The sequence below is a fragment of the Crotalus tigris genome, unplaced genomic scaffold (genome assembly GCF_016545835.1).
Source record: "Crotalus tigris isolate CLP2741 ecotype Arizona unplaced genomic scaffold, ASM1654583v1 scf7180000024401.5802323, whole genome shotgun sequence".
NCBI classification, from domain to species: domain Eukaryota; kingdom Metazoa; phylum Chordata; class Lepidosauria; order Squamata; family Viperidae; genus Crotalus; species Crotalus tigris.
In genome coordinates, this window is record NW_024100569.1 from 1,819,109 (window position 1) to 1,838,075 (window position 18,967).

Below are 18,967 nucleotides of genomic sequence, written 5' to 3' on the forward strand. Positions count from 1 at the left end.
GCTATTGCCAGGTTTTATTATTATCTGCTTTCCCAGCTATTTTTTTCATGTATTGGCCATGTAGTGCTTTGTCTTCCCATGCCTCTATTCTGTTCTTCATTTGGTCTTTCTTGTAGGCCAGTTTGGTCTCTCCAGTAGTTAGTAAGCCTTCCTGATATACTAATTTCAGTGCATCTTCATCATTGTTCTTCAGATATTCTTCCAAAGCCATTTTTTCTTCTTCAACCATCTGATGTACTTGTAGCATTCCACGCCCACCTATTTGCCTTGGTAGATAAAGTCTATCAATGTCACTGCGTGGATGAAGGGCATGATTCATTGTCATTATTTTTCTGGTCTGCCTATCCATTGCTTTTAGTTCTGCTTGAGTCCAGTCCACTATTCCAGCTGTGTACCTAATGACTGGGATTGCCCAGGTGTTGATTGCCTTTATGGTATTTCCTCCATTGAGTTTGGACTTTAAGATCTTCTTCACTCTCTTGATGTATTCACCTCTAATCTTTTTCTTGACTTCAGTGTGCTTGATGTTGTCAGCTTGAAGGATACCCAAGTATTTGTAGTACTCTTCCTCATCCAGACTCTTAATGTTATTTTCGTGGGGCATCTTGATTCCTTCAGTTTTCACTATTTTTCCTTGTTTGATAGTAAGTGTGGCACATTTGTCCAAGCCAAACTCCATTACAATATCTTGGCTATATATACGAACAGTGTTGAGCAGCGATTCTATTTCAGATGATGTTTTTCCATACAGCTTCAGATCATCCATGTAAAGGAGGTGGGATAGTCTGGCAGATGTTTTTGATGTTTGATAGCCATGTCCTGAGTTATTCAGTATTGTTGACAGAGGAAACAGTGCAATAACAAATAGTAATGGTGATAATGAATCTCCTTGAAATATTCCTCTCTTGATATTAACCTCTCCCAGCTTCTCACCATTGATCTGCAACTGTGTCTTCCATTGTGCCATCGATCTTTGCACAAATTTTCTGATGTTTCTACTGACTCCTGTTATTTCTAGGCACTTTATTATCCAATCATGTGGCAGAGAGTCAAATGCCTTTTTGTAGTCAATCCATGCCACATTCAGGTTGGTCTTCCTTCTCTTGCAGTTTTCCAAGATCATTTTGTCTATTAGGAGTTGGTCTTTTGTTCCTCTGCTATTGGGGCGGTTTCCTTTCTGCTCAGGTGGAAAGAGATTGTTTTCAACTAGATGCTGTTGTACTGCATCAGCTACCACACCAGTTAGTAATTTGAAAGTTGTTGGTAAAGAGGTAATTGGCCTGTAGTTGCCTGGTGTTGCCCCTTTTGCTGGATTTTTCATTGTTAGGTAGGTTTTCCCAGTTGTTAGCCACTTTTCAATTTCTCCTCCTTGCTTGGCAATGAGTGGGTGTATAACAGTTAGATGTTTCAACCAAAACCCATGCAGTTCATCTTCACCTGGTGCTGACCAATTTTTGATTTTCTTTGCTCTTTTTTCTACCATTTTTGTTGTTATTACTAGTTCTTTCATTTCAACTTCTGTTTTATTTGCATCCACCTCTTTTAACCAAGCCGCATCCTTGTTGTATTTCTTTGGGTTATCCCATATCTGCTTCCAGAACTGCACTGTTTCTTCCTTGTCAGGTACTGACTGATTCCTTGCAGTTTCTCCATTGATGGATTGGTAGAAACGTTTCTGATTGGATTGAAATTGGAGGTTCTGCCTATAGTTTGCAATTCGAGCTTCATATCTACTGATTTTCCTGGCTATAGCTGTTATTTGTTGCTTTATTATTTCCAGTGCTTCCTTGATCTTCCTTGTTTCTAAGTGGTATTTCTTGATTAGGTATTCTTTGGTCTTCTTGTTCTTCAGCTTCTTTTCTTTCATCTGTTCTAGCTTGCTTGCATGTGATCTTAACTTGCTGATCTTATTTTCTAGTCTAACCTTCCATTTTTCTGGTGCACTGTTTGTTTGTTTTTCTTCTTTGTTGATTTTGCATCCCAGGTATTCTGTTATAACTGCAGCTGTGCTGTACATTAGTTGGTTTGTTTCTTGCAGTGAATTGGTGCTTATACTTGATATTGCAGTATTTGCATCTTTTAATGCTTGTGCTAGCTGTTTCTTTGGAACAAGCTTCAATGCAGGTAGCCTTATTCTGTTGTTTTTGTGCTGTTCTAGATGCTCAGTTATTCTTTGTTTCAATTCTTTTATTTCTTTAGTTAGAGGGTTTTGTTCTTCCTGAGGTAGAGGTGCCTGGTTTCCAAATGAGAACAGTTGTATATCTCTGCTAGATTCCTTCACTGCCAACTCCCCCTGGTTTGCCTCTACATTCTGAATTACTTCTGGTAAGGCTTTGATTTCTTTGCCCTGGGTAAACCTTTGCAGTTCGTCCAATTCTGTTTCTGTGAATATTTTATTTCGTGTTATAAATCGGCGTTGATCTGCTAGTCTCTGTTCTGTTATTTCTGATTCTGGATGTTGTTCTTTCCAGAACTGGTGCATTCGTTTTAGATATCCTCTTCTTGTTGGACTTGATCTGTAGTAACAGATCATTATTTCTTTGTTTTCCATCACTGTGTATCTGCGACGGGTAAACACCTTTTCTTCCAGTAGTTCTGCAGCTGCTGGCCCTGGTTGCTCAGCCAACAGTCCTGAGTCCTGTAACCCATTTTTCACCAGATATCCAGGAACTCCAATATCTAGTGCGGACCTTGTTAACCCGGGCGACGTCCGAGCCGGTATGGCATTCTGAAATTTACGTCTCACCATATTTTTTATGGGAGAGACACTCTTTGTCTGACTCCTCTGATGAGACCTGTCCAGTATGGTTGAACCTCTGGCATAGCTCTCATCTTCCTCAGAGTACACAAGCCCCACAACCATGTCAAGGTATTATTATTATTATTATCATTATTATTATTATTATTAAGTTCAGGACCCTTAACAAACAAACAATCAGTTGTAATCATACCCAGAAACCATATTACCCCTATTGACTTGGCCTGCAGAAGGGGCAGAAACCATATTACCCCTATTCAAGCCTGCAGAAGGGGCATGATTTGTTGATCAAGGAATTCTGGCTGGAGGAGTCCAGGAGAATAACCTTTTCTGCTATGGCCCCTGTTTTGGCCGCTGCATGAGATGGAACCTTCCCCCCCCCCCCATTGCTCTTTTGGAAGAACTTTAAAACCAGATTCTACTGATTGGCCCATTCCATACTGGAGCTATTAAAAGAAAACTCCACTTCTCCCCCTGTTGCACATTGGTTCCTTTTTTAGACATATTTGTTCATTTTAATGTTAACCTTTATCATCCTAATGTTTTGTCTTGGTTTATTTATTTGTATCCCGCTTTTATTGTTTTTACAAATAACTCAAGGCGAAGAACATACCTAATTCCTTCTCATATTGTCCCTATGACCATAACACTGTGAGGTGAGATGGGCTAAGAGAGAGTGACTGGCCCAAGGTTACTCAGCTGATTTTCATGGCTAAGGTGGAGTTGGAACTGATGGTCTCTCCTGCTTTCTAGCCTGGCGCGTTATGACCAAACTGGTTCTCATCTAGTTTGTAAGCTATCTAGAGCTACTTGATGGCGAGATGGGTGGCACGTAACTGTAATAAATACATAAATATGGGTTAGTCTTGAAATGGACTACTTGTTAAACCCAATCTACTTTTTTTCGACTTCTGGAATTCATCAATATTGTGGTAACATTTGCAGGAATAATTTTTGTTAACAGAGGTGATAACCAAAACTGGCATGTTAAAAGCTCTGCTGAGCTTAAGACACTTACTTTCATTTTAAGTAAGCTGAAATCACAGAGCAAACCAAATCAACACATTGGCTATGTCTGTTTATCCAGCTATTAGCCTCTATCTATCTGTTTATCTACCTATCTACCTTGTATGCTGTTGCAGTCATAGAACTCTCAGTAGCTCACAAGGCAGAATTACAACAATATGAAGCAGAGTAAAAGTAAAGCCCAACCACAAAAGATAGAATCAGGCCTTGAAAGCTCTCTGGAAAAACTCAGTCTTCAGCTCTTTTCTGGAAAGTGAGCTAAATGGATGGATCTCTAGTGGAAAGATATTCCAGAGGGTTAGCTCCATCACCACCACCACCACCACCACCACCACCACCACCACCACCACAAAAAGAAAAACTAAAGCTTCTGGCCACAGCACACTTGACCTCCCAGAATGAGGGAGAACAAACCACTTCTCTACATGATCAAAATGATCAGGTAGATGTGGTCCTTCAGATACCTAGGCACTAAGCCATAAAGGCCTTTGTGTGTTAAAAAAAGAGTCAGTCATTTTCATGTCCAGGCCAAAATTGAGTTTCAAGAGAATCAGTCAAGGATTAGAATCAAGACCCATTATGTAATATTGGTGCAAGAATATGATAATCCAATGTCTGTTTTATTTGTTTGTTCAGATAGATATTAACTGAGTGAGGCCACCTTGGAGAGAATAGTCTCAGTATAAATATCGAAGTCCTGAAAACCAAAATCCTTGGAGTTTCCAACACCACCTCTGAATTCAACTGAGGTAGTGGGCTGTTCGGCAGTACATTGCGGTATGCCTAGCCGTTTTCTAGTCTGTTTCTAAGTGTGCATGCCAAGATCCTTAAGCTGTATCCATATGTGCATGCTTGGATAGTAAGGAACTACTCCTGCAAAGTTCTAAACTCTTTTTAATAATGAACCTAGTGTTTCAGAATGGATTAACTAGATTAAATCTTACTATAATGATACAGCTTTCCTCATGAGTATGATAGCATAGCAATTGTGTTTAATTGCCTCTTTGTTTTTCAAAGCTGCATGTTTTGAACTGAGGAAACAGCCACTGCTCTTACTTCATGCTTCCCTTCATGCTTCCATCATCTCGCAACTCTTCCTTCTTTGCTGTCTAATTAGCAGTTTTCACCGTCTGCTTCCTATAATGGGCTCTTTACATTTCCCACATCAATCTTGCCCAGTGAGATGCCAGACTGAATAACCATCAAATATATGGTCTTCTATATACTTTCTACACTGAAAGTAGAAGGTTAATCCTCAGTTCTTGCAAATATACTTTCTATGACCCACGATTCTTACTTTTTATCCTGAAATATTTATCATGTTAAATATTAAAGCAGTATTTTTTAATATATGTTTTTTGCACTTTTCTACAAAGTAACGAACGGGCCGGCCTTGCTGGAATTTAGTTTAATTTTCACTTTAGTGTCTATGCTGTGTCTGTCTGGTGGGTGCATTGACTTGAGGCCAGACCATGTTTCACATGGCAGCATTTAATAATCTGATTTCCCCTATATCTATTGCATGTAGCATTTCTCTTCTTAAAGGGAGAAGTGTACACATGGAATGAATGTTCTCTGTGTTAAGTAGCATATCCTGATTTAAAGACATCTTCAGATCAATTTTTTCTCTTGGTGACTACATGAACATCATCATTCAGCTTCCATAGCACCACAACAGAAGTGGTTTGCTGGGTTTGTCTCCTGAAAAAAGTCTCTTTGACTTTTCAGCCTAGTGTAGAGTCCTGGTGTTTTGTGGTGCCAATTATACACAGTTCGCTTTAGGGTCTTTACTGCATTTATAAATTGTGAACAGAAATGAACCAAAAACTTGTTGTGTGCTAGAAATCCCACTTACAGCGTGTGAAGAACACAGGAACATCCAGAAGTAATTAGTTTCCTGTCTGTAGTTCAGCCAAGTAATCCAAACAACGCACAGAGATTCAAGAAGGAAGGTAAAACGTTATTTCCCACAAAGAGCAAGTCAGAAAGATGCTCCCTTTTTTATTACCTCTGACTGCCAGCTTGACCAATTTGCTGAATTATTCTTCTTTCTTTCAAGTAGGTGCTTGATTTTAATTATTTTACCTTTATAATTTGCAATGTGTTGCCTTGCCTAACAAACTCTTAACTAGCTTGGCCTGCACTCTCCATTTTCTTTCTTTTTTTATTAATTCCTGCAATGTAGGCTAAGTCTTCATCTGGTCAGGCTGTCCAGGTTCTGAATCTGAAGAATCAGATTGATCCCCCTACCTAACTCAGGTGTTCTTGTGTCCAAGTATTAACTAGACACCTCCCTGATTAGCTTTTGAATCCAGACAGGTTCAGTGAGGTGCTAGCCACAGAGTGACGTGGACAGAGAAATCTACATTTATTACAGGTAGTCCTTGATTTACGATCACAATTGAGCCCCAAATTTCCATTGCTAAGTGAGACAGTTGTTAAGCAGATTTTGCCCCATTTTGTAACTTTTCTTGCCACAGTTCTTAAGTGAATCACTGCAGTTGTTAAATTAGTGACAAGGTTGTTAAATGAATCTGGCTTCCCTATTTACTTGCTTGTCAGGAGGTCACAAAAGGTCATCACATGACCGTGGGACATGGCAATCATAAATATGAGCCAGTTGCCAAGCATCCACATTTTGATCATGAATGAATTCTAAATATAAACAAAAATGAAGGTATCAACTTGATGAATTTTGCAAACAATAAAGTAGAATTTAGCCATTTTCAAAGAGACTAATCAGGATCTGAATGATTGGGGGAATTCATTAATAAAAGAGTAATAGAATATAATCACACATCCAACATATACATATATGTCAATATTTGAAGAACAGAAAAGTCTTCTATCTAGTGTTTGAATTTTTTGTCAAGTTTGGTTTCTTGTAAATCATTTGCTAGAAATTCTGGAAGTTAAAAAAAATAAACTGATTTGGATACTGGATTAGAGAAGCAGGGCTATCAATTCTGCATACAAATTTAAGAAATCTATGTTTAAGTGAAATAATAAAGCTATGTAGGTAAGGCAATACCGGCTATTTCAAAGCAGCATTAGGTTTATAGTTTTTAAATTACACTATGTTTAATTTTTTTTGTTAATTTCTTTGTTAATAGCAGCATTAATAAGAGCCTCCAAGTGTATAGTCATTTGACAGTCTCTATGATTTTAGTTTTCTCAGGCATACATTAAAGGCATTGTAGGTAACCTATTGTATAATTTATGCATATAAAGAAAATACTTTTAAAAAAATCATTTCTGTGGCAATGGCGGGGCAACAAAAAGTGGGTATTTTGGAATAATTAATTCCCAATGTTCAGTCAATGATTCATATAAAAAGATTTTCATAGTTGGCATTCTTTATTTTTCACATTTGACAATTGACAATTCCACTCTCATTTCAGGATCCAAATGTAATTCAGGGAAGTTATATAAATAAAATACATTTAAAAAATGTGTATATATGGCTATTTGTGCACCACAGAGTCGGCAATAGGAGCTGTCAAGTCAGGTTTGATGCTTTTACTCTGAAATGGAGTATTTCATTTAAAAAAATTGGTTCACCACTCATGGAGTAGCTGTCCCTCTAGAATTGTGAAGTAGATTCACTTATAATAAAATAGCACACATTTTAAGATGTGCTTTGACATTTTTACAAAATCTGCTATCTCAGCCAAGTTTTCATGCCCTGTGAAACAATTATTCTTCCTCTTTAAACATACAGAATTATTTGTTTGAAAAGCAACATAGTTTCTACCGGCAATACAGTCAAGTTTATTCTATCAATGTTTCCCTTTTGTAAAAAGTAATGTAGTTCCAAAATGTTTATCATTATATGGTTTTGTGCTGTAAAATTGTTTGTTTGTGACACCCCCTACAAATGATACAAAAATATAAAGTCTGTTTTCCTATAGAAGCATTAATACCACATTTGGGCAGTTAATTGGGTTAGGTTAATGGTTAAGAAGTAATCTTTTAATCTGTTTGAAAGACAAAGGAGTTGGCTATGAAGTCATTAAATCTGAAACCAAACACTCAAAGTGCACTTTCAAGCAATAGGAGTGATTTCATCCTATTGTCAAGGGCCTTGTTACTTAAAGGAATTACTTTTGAGTGTTGTAACCAAAGATATGTCTCATTTTCTATTGGAGACAGGATTGGCAAATGCTGATAAATAGTTGTTTTAATGCTCTTAAATACGCTGGCTAGCTCCAGTCAATGTCGTAATCCCATTTCACCATTAATGTACCATATTACATGTTAATTTATTATCTGCTATAAAACTGTGAATATACATAGATTACTAATTTTGCTTCAACATCATCCAAAGCAATGTATATTAACTTTGTGGATATTTTTATGCTCTGGACAGTTAGCAATTTCTCTCCTACAAACAGCTTGAAAGGATGGAAAAAGTGAAATAGAAAAGAAACAAAACTTTTTCTCAGCTTATAAAACTTTCTAATCCTGATTATTTTAAGCATTACTTACTCATCATGTGAGTAACTTATTTGTAAACATAAATTTACAACTTTCTCACTCCAGAGTACTGATAAGGAAATCCTCTGCTTCTAGTTTTCACACCCTCCCCCCAAATGATATTGGTATGATATTGAAATGATATTCTTATAATAGAGTCATTTTTTCTTTTAACTACATAGGATATTTTTTTTTAAAAAAAGAAAAAAAATACCTGATTTTTTAAAAATACTATATGAGATCTGAGATAGAAATTCAGTATAAATACAGTTCTTTTTTTTTTTCAGAAAAGTACCCTGTTTGTCTATCTTTTCTCCTGCAATACATAATACTCTGACTATTTTATTCAGGGCCTGTGAATGTCTTGTAAAATGAATGCCGTTTCTGTTATCTATGTTATGGAATTCTCAGAGTGTGTTCATAGTATATCGTGCAGATATTGATGTGGAAGAGATTCCCTTTAAGGTAGATTGTTTAAAACATGTACTTCAGTGCAAAATACGTGAGTTTTAGAACAAAATTGCATTAAGCATTGTGTGAGAACAGGTTCTCACAAGGTGACAAGGAAATAGCTTGATACCAAATCAGTCCATCTGTTATCAAAACAAGAAACAGATGGGAACCATTGTTCCCTTCCCAAAAAAGATTGGCTTCTAGAATGAATGAGGATATTTCTCCACAAAATTCATGATTTGGAGGTGTTTCTTAACTTGCTACTGCTGCTGCTTATATAATACAGAGGTCCCCAATCTTTTGGGCACCAGGGACTGGTTCTGTGGAGAGAGGTTTTTCTGCGGACTGGAGGGTGCGTGGTTTTGTGTGCTGCCTGCATCTCACAGATGGGGCTCTGCTTGTTTGTGCGGACTGTTTGCTGGCATGCTGTGGCCTGTTACTGGTCCATGGACTAGGGGTTGGTGACCCTTGATATAACAGGAAGATGTGGCCAGGGACGTCTTCCCCCAGCTTTGGTATAATTTTACTTGGACCAAGCTGCTTTGGACCTGGTAACCCATGCCTACCTTACCATCTGGCTAGAGTATTATGATGTTATTTACATCAAGCTGCCTTTGGAGACAGTCCAAAATTTAGTTGATATAAAATAGGGCAACTGGACTCCAGAATAACACCAATTCTGAAGTTATTGAATTGCTGGTAGAGTTCTAGGCTGAATTCAAACTCACACTTATCACTTTTAAAGCTATTTACAATTCATCATTGGATCATTCATTGGATCATTCATTCATTCATTCATTCATTCATTCATTCATTCATTTTCTATGCCTGCACATTTCAATCAAAGACTCTGGGCAGCTTACAATTCCAAATATATATATCAGGCAATGCCTTGCTAAAACTGAACCACCCTCCCATCACCCCCTGACCCATAAAGAGGGGCTTTCTGCAGACTTCCTTCTTGTGATGTTCATGGTTTACAGGGAACAGTCTCCATCCAAAAAGTATTTCAGAAGCAAGTATTTGAAAACAGGCAAAAGCAGCACCATTCTAAAGTTTGGATCTTAGGTTAAGCTAGTGGCACTTTTGATGTGTTGGGTAGAAAGAAATAAACAACATTTTTTCTGCCTTTGCCTTCCTTGGTAATTAATACCCTAACTTGCATGTATATATGAGGGGAGATATAGAAGTAGATTCTTCTGCAGGATCAATGTCTTCTTTAGTCACAAAGACAAATGGCTTACACTCCATTTTAGTTCAAAGAGAAAAAAGGAATGATGAGGAAGCTGAAAAGGCTGACTCAATTGTGCCAACACAGTCTAAGAAACAGAGCTTGCATTTAAGTTGCTTTTTAACAGTGGGAATGGAAATGTTGGGATCAGCAGATTTTCCCAGATCAAAAATCAGTTGTCTTACATCTCGTTTTTTGAGATGCGGAGCAGGGAATATTCTTAAAATGCTAATTATTTCCATCCTGGGTTGTTTTATTAGTTTTCCTTTCTACCTGTGTGACAATATTTGCATTATGTTGAGGAGGTGCAGTTACTTTCTATTCTGCTCTTGCCATAAGCATTTGTGGCCTTTTAAATTTTAAGTGCAGTAAAAGTATATACAGAATCTGGTTTTCGTTCAGTAAAGCGTTTTGGTTATGCCTGGCTTTTTAACGTTTGCTCCCCACTGTTCACTAGTTACATAGTTAACAAATTGTGTAATTGAATATTATATATTGAGTTAACATTTAGGGTAATTTAAAAATTCAACTATATACAAAATACAAAAATACAATATATCGTTTTAGGTAATTAACTAATTACGGTGCATTTCTATTGCTCAGGAGTTGGATATTTATTTTAATTGTTGTTGTTGTTGTTAATTGCGAAGTCGTGTCCGACCCATCGCGACCCCATGGACAACGTTCCTCCAGGTCTTCCTGTCCTCTACCATCTTCTGGAGTCCATTCAAATTCACACCTACTGCTTCAGTGACTCCATCCAGCCATCTCATTCTCTGTCATCCCATTCTTCTATTGCCCTCAATCTTTCCCAGCATTAGGCCCTTCTCCAGTGAGTCCTTCCGTCTCATTAGGTGGCCAAAGTATTTGAGTTTCAACTTCAGGATCTGGCCTTCTAAAGAGCAGTCGGGGGTGATCTGACCGGTTTGATTGCCTTGCAGTCCAAGGGACTCGCAGGAGTCTTCTCCAGCACCATAGTTCAAAGGCCTCAATTCTTTGGCGCTCAGCCTTTCTTATGGTCCAACTTTCACAGCCATACATTGCAACTGGAAAACCATGGCCTGGACTATACGCACTGTTGTTGGCAGGGTGATGTCTCTGCTTTTTAGTATGCTGTCTAGATTTGCCATAGCTTTCCTCCCCAGGAGCAAGCGTCTTTTAATTTCTTGGCTGCAGTCCCCATCTGAGGTGATCTTTGAGCCCAGAAAAATAAAATCTGTCACTACCTCCATTTATTTTAATAGCAACTTTCAAAGGTAGAAAAAGTAATTCACCATCAAAGAAGAGTCATTTTTTTATATTGGGATCAAAATATCTTAGGTATAAGTAGCCCTTGACTTACAACCATACATTTAGTGATCGTTTGAAATTACAACAGCACTGAAAACAGTGACTTACAACTGGTCCTCTTTATTGCAATTATTACAGCATCCTGATGGTCACATCAAAATTCAGGTGCTTGGTGATTGTCATGTATTTATGATGGTTGGAGCATTCTGGGGTCATGTGATCACCATTTGTGATCTTTGCAGTCATCTTCTGGCAAGCAAAATCAATGAGGGAAGCTCGATTCACTTCATGACAATCTGATTCACTTTACAACTGCAGTGATCCGTTTAACAACCATGGCTAAAAAGGTCGCAATCTTGAGTGCAACTCACTTAACTTTGCTTAATGGAAATTCTCATCCCAATTGTGATCCTAAGTCAAGGACTTCCTGTATTTTGTTTTGATTGTATAGGTTGGATTTTCATTTTGACCAAAGCACCTAGATAAGCCCCATAAATAGTTAATGCTTCCCCTCTTTGAGTCTTTATTCTGGTTCTTGGTATACCAAGATAAAAAGAGCTCTTCCTAGTTCTTTTCTGGTTGACATAGAAAACTGTAATATATACTTTGGGGCAGCTTTCCTTGTGTGCATTTCCAGTGTTGGATTAAAACTCTTACCATGCTTAGATGGAGATTAATTAATTAAGAGTATTAATCTGAAGATTATAATATGGAACTCCCAGTTTGGAAAAGCTTCTCTGGTGCTATAATCCACTAGAGCTGTGGGGATTTAAAGAATCATGAAACCAATAGCATAAACCTGGGGAAATTGGAATTTCTTTTTTCTTGAGCAGTAGATTTCCAGCGAACCTCTTTTTGAAATGGAAAAGAAAAAAAGCAGTTTTCTACACATTGGAGGATCAATTAGTTCAAGAAAATATCAAGTATTCAGTTATCTTCTCTGACTCTCCTGTGCAAAGGTTTCATGGTGTAGCTTTTATAAAGATTCTAAGAAATTATAATAGCTGGGCAAAACTCCCTGAGAGGCAAATGCCTTTGAAAGAAATTGAATATTCTTGCTGATAATTGGAGGGTTGACTAAAAGTATTATCTTCTTTTCTCTTTAGTTTCTATGCTTGAAGAATATAAGAACATTCCTTTCTGCCTGTTGTGAAATATTTGGAATGAAGAAGAGTGAACTCTTTGAAGCATTTGACTTGTTTGATGTTCGTGATTTTGGAAAGGTATTTACAAGACATTCTTTATCTTTATATGACTGTGTTTATGTATGTGATAATAATTGCATAATGATTACTCTCTTTATTGATGCAACTGATGACTGATTAATAGGTACACTGTTTTTTAACATGGGAAATTCATCTTGATTATAGTGTATTAGCATCTATTTGAAATTGTCTTTTCAGTCCCTGTGATTATAGTTTATTTTCTCCACACGGGGAAATGCTTATAAAGATGTATAGTCACAGAGAAATTAAAGATGGTGTTACATCCATTTAGGTGGAAATAAAAAGAATTCCAAATCTTGAAATAATTTATTAGCTTGACCCAATTGGAAATAGCCCTCCCAACTTGACACTGCATTAACTGAAGATAAATTGTGATTGTAATCACCAGAATATTTTAAAGGAAGGAATTCTTAATGTAATAATGGACATGGTTTCATTAAGGACATGATGCCCTTTAAAAAAAAAGTTTATGCATTTTGTTTTGGCAGCTCTGGCTGCTGATACACAATGTGTTTCCTCTGTTTGCTTTGGGAATTACACTAGCATGGACATGCATCATTTCTAAAGTAATTTGGACAGGAAGCATGACACATAGCTTTATTCTCTTGTCTGGTGTTTTATAAACTTTTTTTAAAGGGAAAAAAAAGCAGGAAAGCCATAGTTAAATATTCATCACCCTTTTATAATAACAATAATAAAATTGGAAGGGATCTTGGAGGTCATCTAATCCAACCTCCTGCTCAGGCAGGAAACCCTATACCAGTGGTTCTCAACCTGTGGGTCGGGACCCCATTTGGGGTCAAATGACCATTTCACGGGGGTCGCCAAACAACACAGTCCGCCATTTTTCCCCCTTTTCCTTAGCTGTGCTACTCCCTTTTATTCTATTGGCTTCTGAAAACCAATAGAATAGACTCTCTTGAATAGGCTGTCCAGGCTGTCTCTGCCCTGCTGAGCCCGCCAAAAGTCCCATTCTGCAAACGGTGCTGCAAGTTGTCTGCAGCGAAGGTGAGCTGTCTGGAAGTTTTCACCCCTCCCTGCTAAGCAATTACTAAAAATGTAAGTAAAAGAGGGCCAGAGGTGGGAGATGGGAGGCCGGCGGGCGCAGGGAGGGTTGCTGGCATGCATGGGGCCCGGCGGGTGCCTTACCTCCCTTGGGCTGGCCCAGCTGGTGGCCCAGCCAGTGGTCGGCCTGCTCCATCTCTGCCGCTTGCCAGCTACACCTCGGCTGGCACAGGGGGCGGCACCACGTGTGCGCGGCGCTCCCGGGCAGGGAAAGTCCTCGACTTACGACCGGTTGGGCAGTCCTCGACTTATGACCGGTTGGGTAGTCCTCGACTTACGACCGGTTGGGGGTCGCGGCATTAAAAAGGTTGAGAACCACTGCCCTATACCATTTCAGACAAATGACTGTCCAGTCCCTTCTTAAAAACTTCCAGTGTTAGAGCATTCACCACTTCTGGAGGCAGGTTTTCCACTGGTTAATTGTTCTAACTGTCAGGAAGTTTCTCCTTAGTTCTAGGTTGCTTCTCTCCTTGATTAGTTTCCATCCATTGCTTCTTGTCCTGCCTTTAGGCACCTTGGAAAATAGCTTGACTCCCTCTTCTTTGGGGCAGCCCCTGAGATATTGGAACACAGCTATCATGTCCCCCTTTGCCCTTCTCTTCATTAAATTAGACCCTATAATATTTTAAAATTAAACTAGAATTAGAATTAGAGTAGAAGACTTCCAAGGACCCTTTAAGTCTGTTATTCTATATTCTATTCTTGTTTCAAAGCGGGAATAATGAATTCTAATCTGGGAAAATTAGCAGTTTTACAACCTTATTATCAACCTGGATTTTTTTAAAATTCTAAACTGAATGTCATGGCTACTCGGGAAGAATCTTGGAAAGTTACTGATAATTCCTTATCCAACCTTTCCCACAGAACTCCCAGGGTTTTTACTTTAAAAAAACATTACATCAGTAGAAGCCTATAGTGTGGGCACACATTTGGAGTCATTAGAAACTGTGCAGGAATTTTTTTTTTAAATACTGAGCCAGTTTTCTTTCTTTCTATTTTTTTATTGAAAAGTTTTATAAAAATTACCGAGCCAGTTTTCTAGGACAACTAGAGATAAATGCTTTGAATAGGCTTCATATTAGAATGCTCACTCCAAATTTGAAATAATTCTAGCCCCCTCCCCAAGAATTTAAGACAATTCTTAAAAAAAAAAAGAAGAAAGAAGAGGAAGGAGAAGAAAAAAGCCAAACAAAAGTGCCAAAGAAAAATTGCAAATATATGGGCGCAGGTATATACTGACTAGGAATTATGCTAAAAAGGACAGGGACAAAAGAAAAAAGCTAGATTAATATTACTTTAATGAATAATTCTAATTAAAAATCCACATCTGTATGGAAAGAAACTGCATTTGTACTCAAGCACGTTAACACACATATTCCTTTTCCATTTTCCAGCAGAAACAGGAACAAAAAAGGAATAGAAATCAACATGATGGGGATGGAGTTAGGGGAGGGATACTGTAGCGGAGTGGTTCTCAACCTGTGGGCCGGGACCCCATTTGGGGTCGAATGACCATTTCACGGGGGTCGCCAAACCATGCTGTCCGCCATCTTTTTCCTTTTTCCCTAGCTGTCCTACTCCCTCTTATTAGTGGCCACACCCACTTGGGGGTCACCACAACATGGGGAACTGTATTATGGGGTCACGGCATTAGAAAGGTTGAGAACCACTGCTGTAGAGGGAACGAAAAGGAAGGGGAGGAGGACTAATTAGGAGGAAATAAAATAAGGTAAAGGATACTTGGGAAGGGATGGATAACACTATTTATAGCGAGTTCCATTGAATTCAATGACTGTTACTCCAGAGTTGGATTAAAACTGTTATCATCTTCTGACTGAGGAGTGTCCTAAGGTAAAGTTAGAGTTTTTAGTCCTGTTCAGACTCTGTGAGATGCTGAAATGGAGTTTTCCAATGCAGCGAGGCAGGATAAGAGTCTAATAGTCCTACCACCCTGTTGATGCCTTTCATGTATAGAATGCAAGAAGGCAGAGGAAGATGCCTCAGGCTGCATTTAACAGAATAATAGAGTTGGAAGGGACCTTGGAGGTCTTTCTGCTCAAGCAGAAAACCCTATACCATTTCAGACAAATGGCTTCTCTTCTCAAAACCTCCAGTGTTGGAGCACCCACAACTTCTGGAGACAAGTTGTTCCCTATTCATTGTTCTAGTTGTCAGGAAATTTCTCCTTAGTTCTAGGTTGGTTCTTTCCTTGATTAGTTTCCATCCATTGGTTCTTATTCTACCTTCAGGTGCTTTGGAGAATAGCTTGATCCCCTCTTCTTTGTGGCAGCCCCTGAGATATTGGAACACTGCTATCATGTTACTCCTAGTCCTTCTTTTCATTAAAGTAGACATACCCAATTCCTGCAACTGTTTTTTGTATGTTTTAGCCTCCAGGCCCCCAATCATCTTTCTTGTTCTTCTCTGCACTCTTTCTAGAGTCTCAACATCTTTTTTATATTGTGGCAACCAAAACTGGGTGCACTATTCCAAGTGTAGTCTTACCAAGGCATTATCAAGTGGTATTAACACTTTGCGTGATTTTGATGCTATACCTCGGTTAATGCAGCCTAGGACTGTGTTGGCTTTTTTGCCCAAGACAGTCTCCTAAGAGTGATGATTCTAGAGAGAAAGATGGTGCTCATTGGGAGAGTAGGCTCCCTGTTCAAGAACTGTATTCCTTATAGCCTCTTAGGAGACTGGGTGACTCTAGAAGCATCATTCTTAGTGGGACTGGGTAACTTATCTGCCTTTCTCCCTCTATTCAGTGTCTTTGCTTGACTTACATTCATTAATTTAGTAACCCTTTGATGTTAGAATGGCACTGAAAAAATTGACTTAGAATCAGTCCTCACCTTTACAACTGCTGTAGCATCCCTATGTTCATGTGATCATAATTTGGGTAATTGGCAACCAGCATGTATTTATGATGGTTGCAGCATTCTAGGGTCATGCGATCCTGATTTGTGACTTTCCCAGCTGGCTTCCAGTAGGCAAAATCGATGGTGGAAGCTGGATTTGCTTAATGATGGTATTATTCATTTACCAGCTGCAGTGATTTGATTAACTATGGGGTAAAGAAGGTTGAAAATTGGGTGGGTCTCACTTAACAACTGTTTTGCTTAGCAATGAAAATACTGCTCCCAATTTTGGTTGTATGTCAAGGATTACCTGTACAGCCAAATACCTTTACCTCCTTCCCATCCCCTCACTTTTGTATCATTTGCCTGTATTTGGCAAATGTGGGGCTACATTAACAATTATTATTGGGGAGAAATAATTTCTGTATGTTTAGGATAGGTTAGTATTATATTCAGTACAAGTACACCAGGGCAAGGTTTTCAAGTAGATTGTTGCTCTTGCTGTGCCTTTGGTCTCTAGCCTTTTCCTTTTTGTTAATGGCAAAATACAATTTGAGTTCAATCTATTTGTCTTGAACAAATGCATTCAAATTAGAAAAGCAGTGTAACTACTGATTTCTATTTTAAACCTTTATGAAAAATGGGGAAATAACTCAAGATTATGAACTCATAACTGCAGGCCCTGGTCTCACTTTAGAAGTAGACAAAAAGAATCACTTGTCACAATTTTTCTTGCGATTTGCCATTTGTATAGATGTGTTGTTTTATTCTCTTTTACCTTCTAGTTATTTTTAAGAAGTACAGTTTTGTTTTAGATGGAACTTTTTTATTTGTAATGGCAAGAAGAATGTGGAAATGTTATTCTATTTCTTACTTTTTTTTCCTTTCCTTTTCTTTCATTGCTATGGAGATATAAGCTAGATATAAACATGATTTCTTTTCTGGACTGCTAGATAGCTCTATTGTTAACTACTCCAAATACTTGAAGGATGTTTTTGTGAATGCTGGTATTTCTTGCATGATTGGCTACCTTATTTATTTAATCTTCTTCTGCTGCCCATTTTGCTTTTACTCCATATTGTTCTGATTCCAATTTTATGTGTCCGTAGGCTGCTGTTTGTGGGCTCAAACTTTGCTTCTTCTTTTTTTCTTTCCTTTCTCCCTTCACCACATACTGAGCCAGGATCAGCTCAATAAATAAAATTGCACGATCACGATCATACTCAGACCGTTGAACTGTACTAAAAATGTGCTATATAAGAATACTCTGCATTCTTTACTTCTTGAGTTTTAGTCTCAGTTCTGCAAAACTCGGTAACTTATTGTCATGCATATGTGTTGTTAACATTACACAGTATGCAATTTTAATCCTGGCTGATACTGATAGGATGGACAACCTTTAGGAAATTCCAGGGACATAGCCTAGATTAGGGAGTTGAGAAAACATACTGGAAGAAAGCAATGACAAGGTGTCTACTAATGTGAATGAAAAATGTGGATATGTCCATGGAGTCAACAGGAGTTGATCTTCAGTCAAAGGAGATGTCACAGTTAATCAGTCAATCTTGAAACACATGCTTGAATTCCTCACTTGCAAGGTAAAAAATATCCCTGGAATTTAAAACTCTGCATACTTCACTACTAAAAATTTCAGTAGGATAGGATTTAGGTAACTCACTGGCCCATAACTGAAACAAGATGTGCATGTTGCGAACAATATAACTCAACAATGGGTTAGAAGAATGTCATTTTAACCCAAATCAGACCAGAATTTATCTGGGATTAAACTATCACCTAATCAACTGTGTGGCATGATCTATCTTGAACAAGTACAAATTCTGCTCATTATTTTTCGAGGGAAAAGTGTGATAGAAGATTGCTGAAAATAAAACCTCTCCATTACAAAGCTCATGGCCAAGGCTTAGCAGTGCAGGAAATATTTCCAAATGCTAATTGGCTGCAATGCCCAAGCTACCTCCTACTTTCTGTCTTCTTCAAGGGGAAGCAGTACCTTACTAGTACTATCCTGGTTCAAGGAAACCTTGGATGTAGGTGGGAACACAGAATTGAACCAGTTAATTGGGTGCTATCAGAATCACTGATTGGAAAGGGACTCTTTGGGTTAACTGTGTAAACAGCCATTAACTGATTTGAAGTCTCCTGGTTATATATTGTAAGTATTGTGAGTGGCTGTCTACATCCACCTCTCTTTTTTGCAGTCTAGGCATAAAGTTAGGTTGCTGTAGTGGTCTGGTATTTAGAAGGCTGGTTCTTGAAATGGGAATCTCAAACTGATAAGTTGGAACTTGTTTGGTTGTTGTGTCTAGTCTGGGGTACTTCATGCCTTAGAGTCAACTGTAGACATAGAATGGAATAAGGCACAAGACTGGGTCTATTCATTTGGAGGCACTACAATGTTGAAGGGTTACCACTCAAGATTGATCCAGAATATGAGCTTGTATTGTTTGGCTTCAACCACTGCCATCTCTTCCCACTCTTCACCAGTCTTGTATGAGTACTTCTACATCCAGATAGTTGGATATGCAGGTCATTCATTTTCTCTAGAAGATGTCTACATTCA

General features: G+C 38.3%; 1 protein-coding gene across 1 annotated transcript in view; it reads left to right on the forward strand.

Annotated features, from left to right (window-relative positions):
- Window positions 1–18,967, forward strand: part of VAV3 (vav guanine nucleotide exchange factor 3) — a 187,581-nt gene that overhangs the window by 33,128 nt on the left and 135,486 nt on the right. The window contains exon 2 of the mRNA XM_039329572.1: window positions 12,341–12,457. Within this exon, the coding sequence (XP_039185506.1) occupies window positions 12,341–12,457 (117 nt within the window). The remainder of the gene's footprint in view (window positions 1–12,340; window positions 12,458–18,967) is intronic.